Source organism: Hemitrygon akajei, unplaced genomic scaffold, assembly GCF_048418815.1.
Source record: "Hemitrygon akajei unplaced genomic scaffold, sHemAka1.3 Scf000067, whole genome shotgun sequence".
NCBI classification, from domain to species: domain Eukaryota; kingdom Metazoa; phylum Chordata; class Chondrichthyes; order Myliobatiformes; family Dasyatidae; genus Hemitrygon; species Hemitrygon akajei.
Window position 1 is genome coordinate 4,607,547 of NW_027331953.1, and position 25,060 is coordinate 4,632,606.

The 25,060-nt window shown below is 44.0% G+C and overlaps 1 protein-coding gene across 1 annotated transcript in view; it reads right to left on the minus strand.

Moving 5' to 3' along the window:
- The window catches only part of LOC140722022 (nuclear factor 7, brain-like), a 47,387-nt gene extending 22,612 nt beyond the window's left edge, over positions 1-24,775 (minus strand). The window contains exons 1-5 of the mRNA XM_073036834.1: positions 24,365-24,775; positions 23,588-23,683; positions 22,937-23,170; positions 21,149-21,171; positions 20,943-21,061 (exon numbers count right to left, since the gene is read on the minus strand). Of these exons, the coding sequence (XP_072892935.1) occupies positions 20,943-21,061; positions 21,149-21,171; positions 22,937-23,170; positions 23,588-23,683; positions 24,365-24,775 (883 nt within the window). The remainder of the gene's footprint in view (positions 1-20,942; positions 21,062-21,148; positions 21,172-22,936; positions 23,171-23,587; positions 23,684-24,364) is intronic.
- Positions 24,776-25,060: the final 285 nt, after the last annotated feature.

Consider the following 25,060-nt stretch of genomic DNA (forward strand, 5'->3'; position numbering starts at 1 on the left):
CCATTCTCCTCATATTCACGTGGTATCTAATAGCCTCTTTCACATCTGCCTCCACCACCACCCGATATTCACTCCAGACACCCACCACTATGGAAATGAAAAACAAAACTTGAAACGTAAATCTCCTTTAAACATCCTGAGTCAGGTTTTTAACATCATTGTCTTTTCTAATTGTTTTTTTTCAACAGCAGCTATGCAGAAAAAAGATATAAAATGCACTAAGTTACAAAATACTTCAATAGTGCAAAACGGTCCAATGAGGATGTGTTCCCCCTTTCTCCTGAAGTTCATGCCCACTGGCATTGGACATTTCCTCCTTAGAGAAAAAATCCCGGCTGTCCACTCTGTCTGTGCCTCTCACATTCCTGTAAACGTCTGTCACACCTCCCTCAGCCTCAGCCACTCCGGAGAAAATTACCCGAGATTGTCCGGTCTCACTTTATCCAGGCAGCATCCTGTTAAGCCTCTTCCACTCACCATCCAAAACCTCCACATTATTCCTGTATTCGAATGCAATTCTCCAGATGTGATTAAACTAGAGATTTATACAACTGTAACATAACTGCCTGACAATGGAATCACTATCTGGGAGTTATGAACTCGGATTCCAAGATCTCCCTGTAGATCAACACAGTCCAATTTCGCCCCATGAATATAACAGCAAAGAGATAATGCTGAGACTTTATAAGACACGAGTCAGGCCACACTTGGAGTATTGTCAACAGTGTTGGGCCCCACATCTCAGACAGGATGTGTTGTCTTTGGAGAGAATCCAGAGGAGCTTCAGAGAAATGATTTCAGGACTGAAGGGGTTAAAATATGAGGAGCACTTGAAAATCACCAGATGCTGGAAATTCAAACAACAACAAACACAAAATGCTGGTGGAACACAGCAGGCCAGGCAGCATCTATAGGGAGAAGCACTATCGATGTTTCAGGCAGAGCCACTTCATCAGGACTAACTGAAAGGAAAGATAGTAAGAGATTTGAAAGTAGTGGGGGGAGGGGGAAATGCGAAATGATAGGAGAAGACCGGAGGGGGTGGGATAAATCTAAGAGCTGGAAAGGTGATTGGCAAAAGGGATACAAGGCTGGAGAAGGGAAAGGATCATGGGACGGGAGGCCTCAGGAGAAAGAAAGTGTGGGGGGGGGGAGCACCAGAGGGAGATGGAGATCAGGCAAACAACTAAGTATGTCGGGGATGGGGTAAGAAGGGGAGGAGGGGAATTAACGGAAGTTAGAGAAGTCAATGTTCATGCCATCAGGTTGGAGGCTACCCAGCCGGTACATAAGGTGTTGTTTGACCCTGTGCTCACTGGAACTCAGAAAAATGCGGGGGCATCTCATTGAAACCTACCGAATGTTGAAAGGACTGGATAAGGTGGATGTGGAGAAGGTATTTCCTGTGGTGGGGCACAGCCACAAAGTCGAGGGGCCACCTTTTCAAACAGAGGTAGGCAGGTTATTTCTTTTATTAGCCAAGGTGTATTGGATCTGTGGAATGCTCTGCCACAGACTGCGGTGGAGGCCGAGTGTGTGGGTATATTCAAGGTGGAAGTTCATCGTTTCCTGATCGGTCAGGGTATCAAAGGATATGGCAGGAAGTCAGATATCTGGAATTGAGTGCGATCTGGGATCAGCCATGATGGAAAGGTGGCTGACTCAATGGGCTGAATGGCCTAATTCTGTTCCTATGCCTTATGGACTTATGAACACAAGCCCCCTCAATCATGATGAATCTCCTCTGCACTCTTCCAGCACAAAACATCCTTTGTACAGAATGCTAAGCGGAACTGAATGTAACTTTTCAAGAACGTTGTCAAGTCAGGCAGCATCTGTTGAGAGGAATAGAGTCGATGGTTGGGACAGAACCCCTCCCTTACGGCACTAACACAGGCCCTTCGGCCCAACCTTTCCATGCTGTCCTCCTGTCCATTTAAACTAATCCCTCTGTCTGTCTTTGACACAGAACACAGAAATCTACAGCACATTACAGGCTCTTCAGCCCACAATGTTGTACCGACCATGTAACCTACTCTAGAGACTGCCTAGGATTTCCTGATCGTATAACCCTCGATGTTTCTAAGCTCCATGAACCTATCTAAGAGCCTCTTAAAATATCCTATTGTATCCACCTCCACCATCGCTGCAGGCAGTGCATTCCATGCCCCCACGACTCTCTGTGTAAGAAACTAACCCCTGACGTTCCCTCGGTACCAACTTCCAAGCAGCTTAAAACTACGTCCCCTCGTGTTAGTCACTTCAAGCCTGGGAAAATGCCTTTGGTTATCCACATGGTCAAAGCCTCTCATCATCTTACACACCTCTATCAGGTCACCTCTCATCCTCCGTCGCTCCAAGAAGGAAAGGCCAAGTTCACTCACTCTATTCTCATAAGGCATGCTCTCCAATCCAAGAGCAATATCCTTGTAAATCTACTCTCCACTCTCTATAGTATCCACATCCTTCCTGTAGTGAGGCCACCAGAACTGAACACAGGACTCCCAAGTGGGGTCCAACTAAGCCCACAGCCCTGCCGTGTTGGGGTAGAATTACTTATGTACAGGTTAGGAGAAATATAGCTTCAACATCACCTCACAGCTCTTGAACTCAATCCCATGGTTGATGAAGGCCATCACACCAGACACCTTCCTAACAATACTGCCAACCTCCACAGCAGCTTTGAGTGTCGTATGGACATGGACCCCAAGATCTCTCTGACCCTCCACACTGCCGAGAGTCTCACCATTAATGATATATTCTGTGTTCAAATTTAACCTGCAGAAATGAATCTCTTCATCTGTGTTGAACTCCCTCTGCCACTTCCCAGTTCTGCATCCGAGGCGAGGAAATGGATTGCTGAGCCTCTGGCTAGGATCGTTATGTCCCCATTGTCCATGGGAATGGTACCGGAGGATTGGAGGGAGGCGAATGTTGTCCCCTTGTTCAAAAAGGGTAGTAGGGATAGTCTGTATAATTATAGACCATTGAGCCTTACATCTGTCGTGGGAAAGCTGTTGGAAAAGATACACAAAGATAGGATTTATTGGCATTGAGAGAATCATGGTCTGATCAGTGACAGTCAGCATGGCTTTCTGAAGGGCAGATCGTGTCTAACAAGCCTGATGGTGTTCTTTTAGGAGGTGACCAGGCATATAGATGAGGGTAGTGCAGTGGATGTAATCTACATGGATTTTAGTAATGCATTTGATAAGGTTCCACACGGTAGGCTTATTCAGAAAGTCAGAAGGCATGGGATCCAGGGATGTTTGACCAGGCGGATTCAGAACTGGCTTGCCTGCAGAAAGCAGAGAGTTGTGCTGGATGGAGTACATTTGGATTGTAGGGTTGTGACTAGTGGTGTCCCACAAGGATCAGTTCTGGGACCCCTACTTTTTGTGATTGTTATTAATGACCTGGATGTGGGGGTAGAAGGATGGGTTGGCAAGTTTGCAGAAGACACAAAGGTTGGTGGTGCTGTGGATAGTGTAGAGGATTGTCAAAGATTTCAGAGAGACATTGATAGGATGCAGGAGTGGGCTGAGAAGTGGCAGATAGAGTTCAACCTGGAGAAGTGTGAGGTGGTACACTTTGGAAGGACAAACTCCAAGGCAGAGTACAAAGTAAATGGCAAGATACTTGGAAGTGTGGAGGAGCAGAGGGATCTGGGGCTACATGTCCACAGATCACTGAAAGTTGCCTCACAGGTAGAGTAGTTAAGAAAGCTTATGGGGTGTTTGCTTTCATAAGTCGAGGGACAGAGTTTAAAAGTCGCGATGTAATGATGCAGCTCTGTAAAACTCTGGTTGGGCCAAACTGTGTCCAGTTCTGGTTGCCTCAGTGTAAGAAGGATGTGGAAGCATTCGAAAGGGTACAGAGGAGATTTACCAGACTGCTGCCTGGTTTAGAGAGTATGGATTAAGGGAGCTAGGGCTTTACTCTCTGGAGAGAAGGAGGATGAGAGGAGAAATGATAGAGGTATAGATATTAAGGGGAATAGATAGAGTAGTTAGCTAGCGCCTCTTCCCCAGGACACCACTGCTCAGTGCAAGAGAACAGGGCTTTAAGGTAAGGGGAGGGAAGTTCAAGGGGTATATTAGAGGAAATTTTATACTCAGAGAGTGGTTGGTGCGTGGAATGCACTGCCCGAGTCAGTGGTGGAGGCAGATACACTAGTGAAGTTTAAGAGACTACTAGACAGGTGTATGATGGAATTTAAGCTCAGGGAGGCAGAGTTTAAGGGTCGGCACAACATTGTGGGCCGAAGGGCCTGTACTGTGTTGTATTGTTCTATGTTCTATCTATTTCTCGCTGGAATCTCTCTTTTAATTTATTTTTTATTGAAGGCAGGACACAGCACAGAAAACGTAATGCATTACATTTTCCTCCATTTTGCTTTGATACCTTACCCCTGAACAACACTACAACGTCATCAGTGGGGCCTTCTGGGAGTTGTAGTCATTGATCCTCGCTCGCTCCCTGTCGAAGCATGTTTCGTCAGCCACCACAGACGTCACCGAAACAGACCCTCCGAGGCGCGAAGGGGAATCACACCCGTCCTTGTGGACGCCGAGGCCGGCGACACCGAGAGAAGCGAATCGCTGATATCCGCCATGGCGATGGAGCGGAAGAGGAGGGGCTGATCATGGACCGATTTCCTCCAGCCTATCGTAGCTCAGACTTAACACTGACCCCCTACTGTCATTGGATGCAGTGCCTGTCGCTCAAATGGGAACTCAGAGGGTGATTAGTTTATGTGAACGTCAGTCAACCTTCCTGTCTTTATGAGTTTGGATTTGGATTTATAACGGGACAGGAAGCAAATTGGGAGAAATGTGAGTTTTTATGTGATGGTGCATCAGTCTCCGAGTTACATTATTAACAATAAAAGGGCAAAGGCCGTGGTGAGGAAGGAGGTGATTTACTGGAGGTTATATGGTGATAATATTGGAAGGGATATCAAACTTGGAATTGTTTGGGAAATGATTTAGAAAATGGGGGGATTTGTGGGGATCATAATATTCCAGTGTTGATTAATGAGGGCAAAATGATTGTTACTGAAACAGGGAAGGTTGTGTTACTGGCTGGGTCATTTGCTGAGATTCATAATCAGGATAATTAAAGTAAAGAAGTTAAACAATGTAAGGATATGTTTTTCAGTGTATACCCTGATGTACTGGAAGTCAGCTGTAGCAATGATAGCATCACTGATGGAGAGATTTCTTTGTATGAATTTAAGAAGTCTATTAATAATGCAGGTCAGGTGTTCCCAGGAAAGAGTGATATTTGAAATTGTAATTGTTTCTAATTCGCTTTTGTGAAAATATTAAATGTTTGAATTGTGCATCTACTTTCCTCATGGAAAATGGAAATAGTAGTGCCAATTCTAAAACCTGGCAGATCCCCATTTGATCCTTCTAGTTAAGGGCCTATATCGTGAATGTCTCATTTATGTAAACTTATGGAATGTATGGTAATCAAGCGCTTGAGTAATATTTTGGAAAGAGTGGTGATAAAGTGTTTTATTAGAGTGGATTTTGGAAGGGTGAAATGTTATTAGATTCAGTTTTAGGTTTGGAAGATGATATTCGGAAAGCACAATTAAATAAAGATGTTGTAATAGCAGTATTTCTTGATACTGAAAAGGGAAATGATATGGAAGAAAGGACTTTTGATTAAATTAGGAGTAAGGGGGACATTGTATAATTTTTTTGATGTTTTTTGGATGGACTGTCCAAGTATCGGTCGGCATGTTATGTTTGTGTTTCTATGAAATAGAAAATGGGATCCCACAAGGCAGTATTTGTAGCCCTTCATTATTTAATATTATGATTTAATATTTTCTCTGAGATGGGAAAGTGGGATACCCTGGGTAAATCACAATATACAGATGATGTAGCTTTATAGATTAGAGGTATTAATTGCAATTTACAATTAATAGGTCAAACAGTGGGCAGATTGATGAGGATTTTAAGCTTTTAGTCGTTAAAACACATTACGTGGTTTACAAACAACATTAATAGGCTTGCACTTGATTTTAAATTATATGATTAATATCTTGAGGAAGTGTCGGTGGTAAGATTTCTCAGTATGTGGATGGATAATAAGCTGACGTGGAAACACCTATCAGTAAAATAATTGATAAATGTAAAGGAGCTTTAAATCTCCTCAGATATCTATGTGGGTATTCTTGGGTGCAACTTGAAAATCTTTGTTGACCAAATATATTTGTTTAATTTGATCAGTTCTTGATTATGTCTGTGTAGCTTATGGATCAGCTTCATCTTCAAATTAAAAATGTTTGCATGTGATACAATTACAGACTTTAAGATTGTTTTCTAGTGCAGTAATGTTGTCTCCTGTTTTGGCTTTACTGATTGCAATGGGACAATTGCCCTCAAAGTAACAGAGGTTCAAGTTGATGTCAACATACTAGATTAATTTGCAGGGGCAAAGAAATGATCATCTTGTTAATGCTGTGCTGGAGGACGGTTGGGGACATCACAAGAAGAGTGTTTTAAGTTTTGGGTGGCTGGTACAATATGTCCCACTGTAGCTTTCTCCGTAACCCCACCTTGTTTTTTCCAATGACTTCAGTTGATTTTAGGTTACACGATCGGATTCGGTTCTGCCTGAGAGTCTGTTGGTTTAATATTTTCTCTGAGATGGGAAAGTGGGATACCCTGGGTAAATCACAATATACAGATGATGTAGCTTTATAGATTAGAGGTATTAATTGCAATTTACAATTAATAGGTCAAACAGTGAGCAGATTGATGAGGATTTTAAGCTTTCAGTCGTTAAAACTGGTTTACAAACAACTAATGAAATTTATTATCATACAGTAACCATTTTTACAGATGAATCAAAAGATAAGTTAACTGGGGATGTTGGTGTGGCTGTTTTTGTGTGCCTGAATTGCAGGTAATGATAAAGAAATGACTTATGTCATTTATCAGCATAGAAAGAAGAATTCTTTGCCAACAGTTTAGGCTTACAGTGGGTGGAGGAAATTGGTCCTTATAATTTGCTCATAATACATTTCGGTTTTGATGAGTCTTAAACAGGTCATTCTGGCAGTAGGTCAGATTGACTGTTGAAAACTCCTCAAATGGTATTTCATATATAAAGTTTGATTTATGTGTCTGCACATTATGGGCCCTGCACATCACACTGTTGAGGGAAGTGATGGGGTTGACTGTTTAGCACTAAAAGTTGTTAAATGTTAAGCTGTGGATATAGACCTTCCACTTAGCAAATTAGAAGCTAAAGGGTTGGTAGTGTTAAGAATTAGGGGCTTATGGCAAGACGTAGGATAATGGACATAAGGACAGACACCTTTACAGAATACAAAAACCTGTCGGGTTTATAGAAGAAAGGCTTAAAACAAGGGAAGGAATGATATTGACCTGACATAGAAATGTCCACACGATGCTTAATTATGACTTGTAACTAACTGGAAAACTTCATTCTGTGTCGTGTACATTTTGTCATCATGAAACTGTCGAAACACACACTATTTCAATGTGAAGCGTACAAGGCTGACGAAAAATCAAATGCAACCTTCAGTACAATCTTTGCGAGGGTAGATAGTTTTCAGATAAAAACTTTATTAAATTATGGGACTGACTTTAAATTAATTCACAGTTTTAGCTGGAAAATGCATGTAATAATTGTGTTAAACCTAAGGAAATGGCATATAAGGTAGCAAAGGTGAGTGGGATGTTGGATTATTGGGATGCTCTTAAAATCCAACAAAAGGCAACGAAAAAAGCCATAAGAATGGTCAAGATGAAATATGAGGGCAAACTGGCCAATAATATAAATCAGGATGCTAAAAGTTTAGTTTTCAGTTACATGAAGAGTGAAAGGGAGATGAGAGTTGATACTGGACCACTGGAAAATGATGCTGGTGAAGTAGTAATGGGGGACAAAGAAATGGCAGCTGAACTTAATGAACAATCTTCACTGTCTTTTCCGGTCAGCACCGCCCCCACTTGTCCCATTTAACCTGTCTCATTACGGATGGACTCTAGGACCCAGGGGAGCTTAGGACCCGCCGCCCACGGCTGCTGCTGTATCCCTGGTGTTTCTGTTTGGTTGACGGATGCGGTGAACGAGTTAAAATTAATCGATCGATAATTCTCATCTCGTGTTTATTTCACTCCATAGAACCATAGAACACTACAGCACAGAAAACAGGCCATTTGGCGCTTCTAGTCTGTGCGGAAACTTTATTCCGCTCGTCCCATTGACCTGCACCCACTCCGTAACCCTCAAGACCTCTCCCATCCATGTATCTATCCAATTTATTCTTAAATCTTAAGAGTGAGCCTGCATTTACCACATCAGATGGCAGCTCGTTCCACACTCCCACCACTCTCTGAGTGAAGAAGATCCTCCTAATGTTCCCCCTAAAGCTTTCCCCTTTCACCCTAAAACCATGTCCTCTCGTATGTATCGTTCCTAATCTAAATGGAAAGAACCTACTCGCATTTACTGACTATATCCCCCATAATTTTGTAAACCTCTATCAAATCTCCCCTCATTCTTCTACGCTTCAAGGAATAAAGTCCTAACCTGTTCAATCTTTCCCTGTAACTCAACTCCTGAAGACCTGGCAACATCCTAGTAAATCTCTGCACTCTTTCAATCTCTCCAACCTCTCCATGGATACCTCATGTCTGAACTTTCTGAACCAACCTCCCATGTGGGACCTTGTCAAAGGCCTTACTAAAGTTCATGTAGACGACATCCACAGCTTTTCCTTCACCTACTTTGTTGGTACCCTCCTCGAAAAGCTCTTCAACATTCATTAAACACGATCTACCACGCACAAAGCCATACTGACTATCCTTAATCAGCCCTTGGCTGTCCAAATACTTGTAAATCCGATCTCTCAGAACATCTTACAATAATTTACATACTACTGATGTCAGGCTCACTGGCCTGTAATTACCTGGATTACTATTTGAGCCTTTTTTAGACAATGGAGTAACAAGAGCTACCCTCCAATCCTCCGGCACTGCACCCGTGGCTGAGGACATTTTACATATTTCTGTCAGGGCCCCTGCAATTTCTACTCTAGTCTCTCTCATGATCCGAGGAAATATCAAGTCAGGCCCGGGGGATTTATCTACCTTTATGCACTGTAAGGCAGTAAGCACCTCCTCCTCTTTAATCTGCAAATGTTCCATGACACTACTGCTTGTTTCCCTTCCTTCCATATACACTATGCCAGTTTCCTGAGTAAATAATGATTCAAAAAAACTGTTTAAGAGCTCCCCCATCTCATAAGGCTCCACACATAGACGACCACTCTGATCTTCTAGGGGACCAATTTTGTCCCTTACTATCCTTTTACTCTTAATATGCTTGTAGAAACCCTTTAGGTTTTCCTTCACATTATCTGCCAAAGCCACCTCATGTCTTCTTTTTTTCCTTCCTGATTTCCTTCTTTAGTATTTTCTTACGTTTTCAATACTCTTTAAGTAACTCATTTGTTCTTTGTTGCCTCTACCTGCTATACACTTCTCTCTTTTTCTTAACCAGATCGCCAATATCCCTTGAAAACCAAGGTTCCCTTTGCCTGTTAACTTTGTCTTTAATCCTGGCAGGAAAATGCAAACTCTGCACTCTCAAAATTTCACATTTGGAGGCCTTCCACTTACTGAACACATCCTTGTCAGGAAAAAATAACTTATCCCGATCCACTCTTCCTAGATCTTTTTTCATTTCCACAAAATTAGCCCTTCTGCTATTTAGAACCTCAACTCGAGGACCAGACTCATCCTTATCCGTAATTAACTTGAAACTGATGACATTATGGTCACTGGACCTAAAATGTTCGCCTACACATACTTCTGTCACCTGACTGTCTGGTTTCCTAATAGGAGATCAAGTATTGCATCCTCTCTTGTAGGTGCCTCTATACATTGATTTAGAAAACTTTCCTGAAAACATTTCACAAACTCCAAGCCATCTAGCCCTATTACAGTTTGGGAGTCCCAGTCAATATGTGGAAAGTTAAAATCCCCTATTACAACTTCCTGTTTCTTACATTGGTCTACTATCTTTATACAGATTTGCTCCTCCAATTCTCTCTGACTATTGGGCGGTCTATAATACACCCCTATTAGTGTGGTCACACCTTTTCCGTTCCTCAGCTCCACCCATATGGCCTCTGTAGACAAGCCCTCCGGGCTGTCCTGTCTACGCACAGCTGTGATATTTTCCCTGACTAGTAATGTCACTCCTCCCCCTTTCATCCCTCCCCCTCTATCACGTCTGAAACAACGAATATTTCTATCATGTATAAACCTTAGGTGAGAGGTTATCTTTTTGTATTAATGTATTAAAAATAAATTATAAATTCTACCAATGGAACCTCTTACTAAAGGATTCATATTCAAAATAGTATCCAACAAATCAGATTCTTGCATATATGGAAACTTAGATAATTATTTTTGTAAAAAATTTCTAACCTGAAGATATTGCAGAAAGTGTGTATGAGAGAATATTTTCTAATTAACTCTTCAAAAGTCATCAATCGACCATCACAAAATAAATGATAATAAAAATAAATAAATCTGCAAAAAAATATAGATCCCCTTAATCACTAAAGATTAAATAAGTTTGGGAGAGAGAACTTAATGTGACCTTTGTTAATGAAGATGGTCAATTCTTCTTTAATATGTGCCAATCAGTGTTTAATTCAATTTAAAATTGTTCACTGTTACTATTTAACAAAGGAGAGAAGATCCAAAATATTTCCTAACATAGACAATTATTGCGATAGGTGTAAAACTGAAGTAGCCACTTTTTCACATATGTTCTGGTCATGTTCTTCATCAAAATCATTTTGGAAATCTTTATTTTCTACTATTTCTAAAGCACTGAAAATTAATTTACAATCTAATGTACAAACCTTTGATTTCTGTCTATACATGCAGTCCTCGCATGACCTTTATCCTCCTCCACCTCACTATCTGCTCTGACACTCTGGTTCCCCTCCCTGTGCAAATCTTTTTAACCCCCCCCCCCCGCCCCCCCCGAGCAGCACTGGCAAATGTTGGTCCCCCTCCAGTTCCGGGGCAAACCGTCCCGTCGGAACAGGCCCCACCTTCCCGGGAACAAAGCCCAATTGTCCAGAAGCATGAAGCCCTCCCTCCTGCACCATCTCCTTAGCCACGTATTTAGCTGCACTCTCCGCCCATTTATATTTACAGGGACTTTACTCCTGACGCCGGTCCCGGGACCCGACCCGTTTACAGACCCGGAGCGGAACCGGAGCAGATTCTCAGCCACTGGTTTACATCCCCAGTCGCGAAGAAAGGATAAAGTTTCCCCGTGAATTTATTCCCAGTGAAGGCGTGGAGATGGGACTTGGTCTCCGCGTTGTAAAATGAAACTGTCCCGGACTCGTAACTGAGATAAACTCCCACCCTCCCGGGGATGGGACCGGCAGGGAGACGGGACTCGGGGGAGGGGAGATCACGGTCCACGTCATAATCCCGATATAACACGTCACAATACTGCCCGATGACCCAGAATCCGGTCTCCGGACTCAGTCTGAACCGTCCCTTCCTCTCCACAGACTCTGCGGCGACTCCCAGCCACCAGACCCGATTCCCCGTCACCTCCACCTCCCAGTAATGTCTCCCCGATGTGAATCCCTCCGATCCCAGCACACAAATCCAGTGAGTGAATCTCTTCCCGGTGTCAGGGAGATTCCTGCAGGTCCCGGTCCGTCTCACACTCTTCCGATCCTCAGACACCTCGAGATACGGATTCGCCGTTTCCACATCCAGGGTGACAGAGACTGGGGGGAGAAGCAGAGAATTAGAGAGTCCCCGGGGATCGGGGGGTGACTCGGACAGCGCGGCCCCGGGGATCGGGGGAAGACTCGGGCAGCGCGGCCCCGGGGATCGGGGGGGAGACTCGGGCAGCGCGGCCTCTGGAACCGTGGGGAGACTCGGGCAGCGCGGCCCCGGGGATCGGGGGGAGACACGGGCAGCGTGGCCCCGCGGATCGGGGGGCCGATAAGAACCTTTGACTCGACAAAAGCAGATGGACAACTAACCCCAAGGGTTTTCCGCTGGACGGAGAGCAGAGAGACCCCTGGCCCTTGACTCCTCAGACAGGGGAAACATCCTCCCTCACTCCTGCCTATTGACCCCTGAAAGAATTTTGTGTTTCCATTAGATCTCCTCTAATTCTTCGAAACAGGGAACAGAGAACATAGAGCAGTACAGCACAGGAACAGGCCCGTCATTCAATGTTCACATTCATTTGTGAGTGTGAAGTGGGGCAGTGTGATGGTTTGAGACAGTAAAGGAGGTGATAATGGGAACCAGTAAGGGAGAGATGAATGGCAGATTGATCCAGGAGGGGGAGGGGTGGAAAGCCTGTGGGTGAACTGTGTGTGTAGACGTAATGAGAAGCTGGAGGGGCAAAGATGGCAGATGAGGATGACTTTGTCCCCTTTCCCACAACCCCATCCCCCGCAGCCCCTCATTAGGACAGGGGATGAATTTGCAGGAACCCTTAAGCAACACAGGTCTTGATGAAGTGTTTCAGTCTGAACCGTCGACTGTTTACTCTTTTCCGTAGAAACTTCCCGGCTTGCTGTTCCCCCAACAATTTGTGTGTGTTACTCTGCTTTAAATATACTCAATTAGTTGGCCTCCACAGTTGCCTGTGGCAAATTCACTATCCTGTGGATAAAGGATTTCCTCCTCATCTCTGTCCTAAATGGACATCCCTATAGTCGGAGGCTGTGCTTACTGCAAGTTAACCTTTAGGGAATCCTGCATTGAGTTTGCCGATCTTACCACTGACACAAACAGCAAGTTAACCATGAGGGAATCCTACACAGCGACACCCAAGTCCCTTTGCTCTTCTGATTTTTGAATTCTCTCTGTTTTCAAAAATGTCTATGCCTTTATTCCTTCTATCAAAGTGCATGCACGACTTCCCTACCCGATAATCCATCTGTCACGTATTTGCCCATTTCTTGATCTGTCTCTGCCCTTCCCCAGATTCCGAGCTTCTGCAGCATTACTTGCCCTTTCACCTATCTTCATATCGTCTGCAAGCTTGGCCAAAAAGGCAACAATTCTGTCAACCAAATCATCCCTTGTCTATCTTGGCTTTGTGTTCCTCAAAGAATTCCAACAGATTTTTCAGGCAAGATTTCCCCTTAAGGGAAGGCATGCTGTCTTTGCCCTATTATATTATGTGCCTCCATGTACCCAAAAGCTCGTCCTTAATACTGGACTCCAACATCTTTCCAAACACACCACATGCAGACTAACTCACCTATAATTTTCTTTCCTCGGCTGCTCTGCCTTCTAAAAGAGTGAAGTGACCTTTGCAATTTCCAATCGTCTTGAATGACCGAGTATCTAGTGATTCTTTAAAGATAATTACTAATGCCCCCATATTCTCTTCAGCTAACTCTTTCCAAACACTGGGGTGTAGTCCATCTGGTCCAGGTACCTTCAGACCTTCAATCGTCCCACGCACTTAGTAACAGCAGCAACACTCATTTTGTCCCCTGACACTCTCACATTTCTGACATACAGCTGGTATCTTCCACAGTGAGGATTGACACAAAATACTAAACAAGTGCCTCTGCCATGTCTTTATTGTCACATTTCTCCTCTTCAGTGTCATTTTCTTGGGGTTCAATATCCACTCTCACCTCTCTTTTACTCTTTACAGTTTTGTGTCCTCTTGAGTATTGTAGGCAAGCTTTCGATCCTATCTCACTTTCACTCCTTATGGCTTTGTAATTGCCTTCTGTTGTTTATCAAAATCTCAATAATTCAACATCCCGCTAATTTTTGCTCTATTGTATGTCCTCTCTTTCGCTTTTATGCTGTCTTTGACTACCCATGTCAAACATGGTTACCTCATCCTCCCTGAATAATAATACTTCATCTTTTGGATTTATCCATCCGAACTACCCCTGGAATTCCAGTCTTTGTTGTTCTCCAATCATCCCTGCTCGTGTCCCCTTCCAATCTATTTTGGTCAGCTCCTCTCTCATCCCTCTGTAACTAACTTTACCCCACTCTGAAACTGATACATCTGAATTTATCTTGCTCTCAAACTCTGGGGTGAATTCTATCATTTTATGATCACTGTTTCCTGAAGGTTCTTTTACCTTAGTCTCCCAATCATATCTCTCATTGTGCTCAACCACAAGCTGTCCTAAAAACCCATCTCGGGGGCATTCTACAAATTCCCTCTCCAGGAATACAGCACCAACATGATTTTCCCAGTCTAGCTGCATGTTGAAACCCCCCATTCCGATCAGCACCTTGCTCTTTTTCTGTATCTCCTGGTGTAATTTGTATCCCATTTTGATCCTGGCTACTATTTGGAGGCCTGTATATAATTACCATCAGGGTCTTTTTACCCTTGCAGTTTCTTAACTTTACCCACAATGACTTGACACCTTCCAATCCTATGTCACCTTTCTCTAAGGATTTCATTTCATATTTTACCAACAGAGCCTCCCCAGCCTCTCTGCCTACCTGCCTGTCCTTTGAATACAAGGTTATCCTTGGAGGTTAGGCTTCAAGCCAAGATCTCCTTTCAGCCACAACTCAGTGAAGCCAACAACGTTACACGTGCCAATCTCTACCTGTGCTACAACATCATCTACCTTATTCCGTATACTGGTGCATTCAAATATAACACCTTCAGTCCTGTATTCATCAGCCTATTCCACACTGTCCACATGAACTTAAGCAAGGCCTTTGATGTCGATGATAAACCACATTTCGGGTATTGTCTGCATTTCCAGTTCCCCAAATATGGGAAAACATAGAAAACCTACAGCACAATACAGGCTCTTCAGCTCGCAAAGCTGTGCGGTACATGCCCCTATCTTAGATCTACCTAGGCTTTACACATAGCCCTCTGTTTTTCTAAGTCCACCTAGCCATCCAGGAGTCTCTTAAAAGACTCTTATCGTTTCTGCCTCCAACACCGCCACTTACAACCCATTCCATGCACTCACCACTCTGTGTAAAAAAAAAACTTACCTCTGGCATCTATTGTGTACCTCCTTCCAAGCACCTTAAAACTATGCCTTCTCATGCTAGCCATTTCATCCCTGGGAAAAAGCATCTGACTATCCACACGATCAATGCCTCTCATTATCTTGTACACCTGTATCATCTGTCATCCTCCGTCAGGATTCACTCAACCTATTCTCATAAGGCATGCTCCCCAATCCATGCAACATCCTTGTAAATCTCCTCTGCACCCTTTCTATGGTTTCCACGTCCTTCCTGTAGTGAGATGTCCAGAATTGAGCACAGTACTCCAAGTGGGGTCTGACCGTGGTCCTATACACGTGCAACATTACCTCTCGGCTCATACAGAATCCCACAATTGATGAAGGCCAATGCACCGTATGCCTTCTTTACCACAGAGTCAGCCTGTGTAGGATGTCATTACACTGGACTTACACTGGATGTTACCAGGACTGGGGGGGCTTGCGTTAAAAGCAGAGAGTGGATAAGCTTGGACTATTTAACTGGAGTGTAGGATGTTGAGGAATTACCCCTTATTGAGGTAAATGCATTCATAAATGGCTTAGATAAAGTGAGTCTTTTTTTCTGAGAAATTGGAGTACAGAACCAGAGGGTTCAGATTGAAAGTGAGACGGGAAATTTTTATGAGGTATCTACAGGGTAACATTCTCACAGAGAAGGAGGTGGTCCAATGCTGTAGAAACAGGTAAAATTAAGTATTTTAAAATAAATTTGGACAGGTACATAGATAGGAAATGGTTAGAGGGATATGGGGCAAACACACACAGATGGGACATGCGCAAGAAGATATCCTAGTCTTGCAGATGCATGAAGTGGGCTGTGGGTTTAACATCTGTCAAACCCTTCCCAAATCATCCTTCTGAGGAATCTCACCCTGGAGTCTGTCTGTGAAGTGTTGATGTGACGTCACGTCAGAGGGCAGCTCAGTGTTGACCATGTGTCACACTCTGATACTGTGTATGTGTGTGTTGATTGTGGTAAATATCAGTGTGTTTGTGTGTACACATTGAAGGAGAGTGTGCACGTTGAAGAATTTGTATGTTACAGTGTGTCATCACATGTCTGGTGTGTGTTGACAATGTGTCACACATGATTGAGTTGTTTAAATGAATAAATGACTGTCTCTGAAGAGACTGGTTTCCAGGTTACTGAGGGAAATAACAATGTACATTGCTGAGGCTCTGACTACAATCTGCCAGTCCTTCCTGTGTATGTGTGTGAGGGAGCTTTGCCAGGCCGGTTATGCTGTGTGTGCTTCTCCCGAGATGAAATCTTGACCCATGTCAATGCTTGTTGGTGTGTCCGAGCTCATTCTCACAATGCTTCAATGTAGTGGTCTGATCACCATAAGACATAGGAGCAGAATTAGGCCATTTGCCTATCGAGTCTGCTCCGCCATTCAATCATGGCTGATCCTTGTTTTTTCCTGCTCAGCCCCACTCCCCAGCCTCACCCCCACAACCTTTGATACTCTGTTCGATCTGGAACCTATCAAGCTCTACCTTAAATATGCCCAACGACCTGGTCTCCACAACTGCCTGTGGTAACAAGTTCTGCGTATTCGCCACCCTCTGGGTAAAAAAAACTCTCTGCATCTCTGTTTTTAAATAGACGCCCCTATATCTTGTGGCTGTGCCCTCTTGTCGTAGACTCCCTCACCATGGGAAACGTCCTTTCCACATCTACTCTTGTCTTGACCTCTCAACGTTCAAACTTTTCAAGGAGATCCCCACTCATCTTTCTAAATTCCAGCGAGTACAGGCACAGAGCTATCAAATGTTTCACGTATGCTAACCCTAACATTCCTGGAATCATCCTTGTGAACCTCCTCTGAACCCTCCCAAATGCCTGCACATTATTTCTTAGATGAGCAGCCCAAAACTGTTCACAATACTCAAGGTGAGGCCTCACCAGTGCCTTATAAATCCTCAGCATCACATCCCTGCTCTTGTACTGAATGCTGATGTTGCATTTACCTTCCTCACAATTCACTCTACCTGCACGTTAACCTATACGGTGTTCTGCAGAATAGAGGTCACCAGCCAACAGGGGTCAACCACCTTTTTTGCACCACGGACCGGTTTAATATTGACAATATTCTTGTGGACCGGCCGACGGGGTGGGGGGGGGGGGGGGGGAGTGTGTTAGTCACAACCGGAATATAGGTGATAAGTCAACTATAACTCACTTACAAGTGGCTCATACACTCGATTTTATTTCCCAAAGGGTTTATCTAACGGATTCAATATTAAACAGACAGCACACAGTTTCTTCGTATGAATACAGTGATAAGTCATATATAACTCATAAGTCAATAGCATCATAACATTTTAAGTAAAGTTTGGATTATAAACACAGCACATATTTTCCTCGAATGTACATATAAAATCATTCCAACAAACCAATATCGCTGAATCAGTGGGAGACCAGGCCTTGTTTCCCTGCAACAAGACAGTCCCATCCAGGGGTGACGGGAGACAGCGATACTCAAAGGGTGTTCCTTATTTACAGTCTATTTCGCAATTTACTTTTCGTGGCTCTCAGCACTTGTTTCTGTCCCGCTTGCTCACATTGTTTTGGCACAAAAAACTCAACGGGTTTGTCTTTAAGTGCAGGGTGCTTGGACTCAAGGTACCGAAGCAGTTTGGAGGGCTTCATTGCCTAATTAGGCAGCCTCCGGGCCTGAACTCCAGCCTCCCACCCGCCCGCTGCCAGACGTCTTGGCCAGGTGCGGCTGGTCGTGGGTGGGGTGAGAAGGCAAGGTAAGGGCTGGAGGTCCCCGGGCCAGGGCTGCGGCTGTCGCAGTCCGGAGTGTGAGGAGAGTGCAACGGGGCACCCTTTTAGGTAGGTAGGATCTATCGGCCAACAAAAGTGTGGCTGGAGGGATGACTTTCAGTAGCTGCTCTGCTACTTACGAAACCCTGAGCCCGAACTAGGTCTTCTGTGAATATTTTAGCACCGGGTCCCCCACAAATATACGGTGGGCTAACCAGATTTAGAGGTGGCACCCGTCTGTCCGCACTTCTCGCAGGCCGGTTACCTGAGACCGACCAGTGATCCCTGGTGCGAAGGCGTCACTGATGACTGATGACTTTGTGCGGGTTCAAGTTCAAGTGGGCATGACAGGGAATGAGGAAAGGTGTAGCTAACTTACATCGCAAAATCATATCGTTTCATCGTGGCCCGGTAGCGCATGCTGGTTGTTGGGGACCGCTGTTTTCGAGCACCTTCTCCAATGTAACAATAACTGCACTCACTTCTCCTCCCGTGCACCCTTCAACATCTGGCACAGTGCTAGTGTCCTCCACAGTGAAGACTGATGCAAAATACTCATTTAGTTTATCTGCCATCTCTTTATCCCACGTTATTATATATCCAGCCTCATTTTCTAGTGGTCCTATATCCACTCTCATCTCTGTTTTTTTTTACAATACTTGAAAAATAATTTGATATTGTTTGCTAACTTGTTTTACAAAGACAGGTGTGTAAAAAGGGCCTGAAGGATTTTTGGAGACTAGAGTCACCCCAACCACAAACTGTACCAGTTGCTACCATCCGGGAAACGGTACTGTAGCATAAAGGCCAGAACCAACAGGCTCCGGGACAGATTCTTCAACCAGGCCATCAGACTGCTTAACTCATGCTGACACAACTGTATTTCTATGTTATGTTAACCAGCCTGTTATACATACTATTTATCATTAATTACTATGAACTGCACATTTAGATAGGGGTGTAACATTAAGATTTTTACTCATGTATATGAAGGACGTAAGTAATAAAGTCAATTCAATTACATGTTTCATTTTCCCCTCTCAATCATTCTTTCAGTCCCTCTCTGTAGGTGTTTAAAAGCTTCACAATTCCCTGTCTTCCTATTAATTTTTACTTTGTTGTATGCCCACTCTTTTGCACTTAGATTAGCTTGTCTTCCCCTGGCAGCCACGGTTGTACTATTTTGCCTTTTGAGTATTTATTTATATTTGTAGTACATCTATCCTTCACCTTCCTCATTTTCCCAGAAACTGACACCATTTCTGCTCTGCTCTCATCCCTGCCAGCAGCACCTCCTTGCCAAATCCTCTCTCAGACCACTAATTTCTTTTACTTCTCTGAAATATTACAACATTAGACTTTACTTTCTGCTTATCAAATTTCAAGTTGAACTCAGTCATGTTGTGAGCACTGCTTCCTAAGGGTTCTTTTAACTACTCACCTCTGGTTCAATACATAACATCCAATCCAGTAGAGCTGTTCCCCGAGTGGGCTCAACGACAAACTGCTCTAGAAAGCCATCACATTGCACTCAACAAACTCACTGTCTTGAGATCCTTTACCAACCTGATTTTCCCAATTGACCTGCATGTTGAATACAACCCACTGACTGTTTGGAGGCCTGTATATGACTGGTGTCAGTGTCATTTTTACTTTTGCAGTTCCTTACCTCAACCCACAAGGATTCAACATCTTCCAATCCTATGTCACATCTTGCTGCTGATTTACCAATAGAGCCACACCTCCCCATCAGCCTTCCTTCCTTCCTCCGATACATTGTGTAACCGTGAACATTCAGCTCCCAACTACAACCATCCTTCAGTCACGTTTCCGTGATGGCCACAACATCATACCTGACAATCGGTAATAGTGCAACAAGATCATCCACCTTATTTCTCATACTCCATGAATTAAGATATAACACTTTATGTACTGTATCTGCTACCCTTTTTAATTCTGCATCTCTAATGCACTGATACTCACCCTGCTGGCTGCCATTTTGTCCTCGTATCTGTCCGTCCTATCTGACTGTCTGACTGCACGATATCTTTGCATTTTTACCATCAGTCCTATCTCTTCACTCCAGTTCCAACCCCCCGCACCCCCACCAATTAGTTTAAACCCTCCCCAACAGCTCTCTCAGACCTCTCCGTGAGAATATTGTTCTCGCTCGGGTCGAGGTGCGACCCATCCCTTCTGAGCAGGTCATTCCTCCACCAGAACAGATCCCAGTGATCCAAGAACCTGAATCCCTGTCCCCAGCACCATCTTCTCAGCCATGTTCTATCTGTCAAATTATCCTGTTTCTACCCTCACCAGCACGGGGCACAGGCAGCAATCCAGAAATTATAAACCTGGAGGTACTGCTTCTGAGCTTTCTACCAAGCTCTCCAAATTCTATTATCAGGATCTCTTTGCTTTTACTTCCTATGTAATTGGTCCCAAAACGTACCAGGATATCTGACTGTTTTCCCTCCCTCTCTAAAAATGCTGCAGACACGATCTGAGATGTCCATGACCTTGGCACCAAGGAGGCAACATACCATTCAGGTGTCCCATTCATGTCCATAGATTCTCCTATCTGCTCCCCTGTAGATTGAGTCCCCTATCACGACCACTCCCCTCTTCTGCCTCTAACAACAGTGAGAGATGCTGATCCAGAAGGTGGAAGACCTGCGTCAATCAGACACTGGACTCACAGGGCACAAAGGACTTGTGTATTTTCCTGACAATCTCGGTCACCACACTGATACCCGCTTTTATTCCCTACAGTATCATGAAATCTGTATTAATTTCCCAGCTCCTGTGGTAGGATACAAACTAGTGTTTTGGTGTGTTAGTGCAGTGTGCCTGGGATCAGGACACAGTGGTTCATCTGCCAGTCCCGTGTATTGGTTGTATTGTGACCCTGTGCTGGTGTGTTCAGGGGTCTGACATCTCCAGCTGACCATGTGACAGTGATGCCTCCCAGTTGGTGGGGCTGATGTGGAATAAACTTCAGTTCCCCTTCAGCCTGTTATTACAGCCAATCTTTGCCTCAAGTTATGAATTAATGGTGTCTGATAAACAAGAAAAAATGAATCTTTGTAGTTTTACCTCGGTTAATGGCATCAAGTGTTTCTCTCAGCACTGTGTTCAACAAATAGAGGTGATCGAATTTTTCAACCGGTAGGGCCTCATCTGTCACTGACAATTCCTGGACATCGTCACTGATTCTGTAAATATTAAACTGCTGGTGATAAACTGGAATTTTGAAGTATTTTACAAATCCATACAGGGTTTCAGTAAAGAGCATGTCCTACCTCCTGTTCCGATGAGCTTCCTCCTGAAATAAATAAAAACACAAATCCGATTAGACTTGGACCTACTGTCCACATCATGAATTTCATCCAACTTATTACAAGGTGTTGGAAATTCCCATTCCTACAGTCACAAACACACACCAGCAATACAGAACCATGGGGAAAATTACAGGAAAAGTTTCTGAAAGTTAGACCAATACTGAGAGGATGAAACTTACAGGAAAGACAGGACAGGCTGTGCATTACCATCTGGATAAGGCGTCAGAATGATAAGATGGAACAATTTAAGATTAGTGATGGATTTGCTTGCGCGAAGGTGAATAAAGTACCTCATTATGGCGAACACGAGAGGACATAGGTGCTTGGAAGTAGTACAGAGGAGATGTCGGGTAAGTGTTTTGGAATGGGTGGAATGAGCTGCCGGCAACGAAGGTGGAGGTGGATGCGATAGGGTCTTTCAAGAGACTCCTACACAGGTACATGGAGCTTGGAAAAATAGAGTGCTATGGTTATCTCGAGGTAATTTCTAAAGTCAGTGGATGTTCGACACAGCATTGTGGGCCAAAGAGACTGTATTGTGCTGCAGGTTTTCTTTGTTTCTATGTTTCTATTTATGGGGAGACCTTCAGCCAAAGATAAAATGCCAGGTGGTTTTTAATAAATCCCACAAGAAATTTAATTAAGATGATGTAGAACTCAGTGCCACAGGAGTGGTTGAAATGGAACAGCAGAGATTGAATGTAATGGGGAGGTTGGATAAACACGTGAGCGGCCAGGGAAATTGATAGAAGATGGACCTAATGGCCTGCTCATGACAGAAAATGGGACACAATCCCATGTAAAACTTATCCAAAGAAGTAGAGACAGTGAAAGTTTCCGCAATCTGATGACTGAAGGGCCTGTATTGTGCTGTAAGTTTTCAATGTTTATATCTCTACGTTTCTAATGTGAAATTTAAACGAAAAATTAAAGAAACATGGAAGGTTTCCCTAATCTGACAGAAACCGGACATGGATGATAAGTCTGATGTGTGGGTCAAGTTCTTTGTTCTCACTGATTGACAGAGAGACCCTCTCACCCACCGCACCAGACACACTCACAGCCTGTGATTGGAACTGGGAGTTAATGGAAGTTTTAGAGGATATTTAATGTGGTAATTAAGGACACAATCAGCAGCTCTGTGTTATGATCAGAGTAAATCATTTCAGAGAAGATTGCATTCTGTCCTGGGATGTACAGAAGTTGTGGAAGTCCAGTTTTGGGACAACAACAACCCTGAATAGTTGCATCAATTGTCTGGTGAGAAACAGTTTACTGCTATTTGTAAATGCTGTGTGTAAGAGCAACACGTTTGTTTTCTGTCTGCATTGTATTCTGAGTTACGTGTTTATTACGAAAACCAGTCAGTTGAGTGGGGACATGGTAAAAGCGAAGGGAATAAGTTACGTATTCGTACTTTGTTCTGGGCTGTTTTGAGCCTGGGACTGGCAGATGTCATATCTTTTGTTGACAGATTAATTGCAATTTAATTTATGATTAATTATGCAGAAAATTCATCGCTTAAATATTGTATGTTGCTGATAAAGGATGAAATATCTGTCTCCGACATTTTAGAATGTCATTAGCGGAGTGATTGGAGGTTCCTCATGCAAGGAGAACACTCTGTGTGAGGACACCAGCAGTGGTAATTGATTTGGTAGAATTGGCCGCTGTGCTGTGTTTATTTCAAATATACCACTGTTCATTTAGTTCAATTTGACAGAAATAAATTAAAATGTAATCCCTCACCTTGAGAAATATCACACCATCTTTCTGATCCATCTGTTCCTTTAACTTTGAGATTTCCTCCTGAATTATCCTTATATTCTCTTGAATCTTAAGAAGATTTTTCTCCATTGGATTTAGAATCCTCGCCTCTTCTTCCCTGAGATCCCTGAGTAAGCTCTGCTCTTTCTCAGTGATAATCTGGTGCAGTTCAGCAAACTGGGATGTGATGTGGGACTGAACGCTGTGTGACTGTTTCTGTCGAATGAAAGGTGAAGATTAGTTTACTGCATTGCTGTGTTGCATTTCCTTATGACATGAAGGTGACCATTCAGTCCATTGGGGTCCATACTACTTCTGAGACATTCCCGTCAATCCCATTCCATCAAGTTTTCCTGAAACCTATTCTCCCTCATTGACCCATTAACTCCCACCTAATTCACACACACTCTCCATCACCTTCACAGGGTTAATTGTAATTAACCATTTAACCAGCATGTTCTTGTGATGTGTCTAAAACCGTCATGGCCACAGGGAGAGCATGCAAACTCCACACAGACAGCAGCAGAGGTCAGGATCGGACCCAGGTCACTGGAGCTGCGATACTCGGCTCTTCTGCATTAAAAGGAGCAAAACTCGACAGTAATATCAGAAATTCCGCTCAGGAAGCCTCACCCGAACTCCGGAAATCTTCTCTTTCTGTTGCTGCTCCTTTTCCTGGAAGTCTGATTTCTTTTTTGTGAGAAAGTCTAAGGAAGATTTTAGCTGATCCTGGAAGTTCGAGAGTGAAGGAAATAGAGACAAAGATGCATCAAAAGAAACAGGTGATCAAACCCGATTATCACACAAAATGCCGGAGGAACTCAATGAGTCAGGCAGCATCTATTCAGGGGAAATAAACAGTCGGTGTTTCGGGATGAGACCCTTCATTAGGACTGGGAAGGAATGGGGCAGAAGCCAGAATAAATAGGTTGGGGATGAGAACCAGCTGACAGGTGACGGGTGAGACAACGTGAGGGGGAACGCGGCGGGGGGTGATGAAGTGAGAAGCAGAGAGGGGACAGGTGGAAGAGGTCAGGGCTGGAGAAGAAGGAATCTAATACGAGAGGACAATCGACCATGGAAGAAACGGGGAGAATTTGGGGCTGTTTGGAGCCCTGAATGGTGGTGAGGCAGGGGTTGATAGGAGTCAGGTGTAGCACTTGTCCCGTTTGCAGGTATCGGTGTCAGGAGGGAGATCAGTGGGGAGGAGCGAGTGGATAAAAGGGAGTTATGTAGAGAGCGATCCCTATAGAGCGCGGAGTGTTGTAGTGGTGGAGGGTGGGAGTGGGCCTGTGCTTCGTGGTAGAAACCGATTGAAGATGGCGAACGGTGGGGGGATATGTTGTTTATGGAGGCTCGTGTCGTGGACAATAGACGATGGGGTGAGAATCAAATTCGAGTTAGTTTTACCTTGCAGAGTGTAACAGCTTCTTTAATCGGCATGAAGCGGTGCTGTCTGTGTTGCTGCGCAACCGCACAGACCACACAGATCAGTGTCTTGTCCGTTTCACAAAACAGCTTCAGTTCTTCCTCATGTTCCTCGCAGTGAAGTTTACTTTCCTTCCCTTTGGGATTCAGGTTTATATTTCGAGCTTTTTCAGCCAGATTTGCTAAGGCCCGATTCACCCTGAGGCTGCGGTCAGCAAACTCCTCTCTACATTCCGGGCAGGGGTTTCTCTCCTCCCTTTCCCAACACCGTGTGATACAAGAGCGACAGAAGTTGTGTCCGCACCCCAGTGATACCGGATCGGTGAAGAAATCCAGGCAGACGGGACAAATTACCTCCTCGGTCCAACTCTCGGCCTTTCTTTTCGAAGCCATGTTAACTCCAGCACTTCCTGATTCAGAATGCTTTCACTTTCGGGGAGCTGCTGATCGCCTGCAGTACCGCGATTGTCCACTACGCGCGCAGCAGACTCGGGGAATGAATATTATGTCACTGCGTATGTTCAGTGGGAAAGAATTGTGGCCATTTCCATATCAGCGTGGGATCAGAAACACATTCAGTAGTTCCTAACAGAAATGAAAACTCGGCTATGGACTGCCTAAGCCCGGCTACGAACGGAGGAGTGTTAGGCATGGTTCTAGCAACCCCATCCCGTAAAA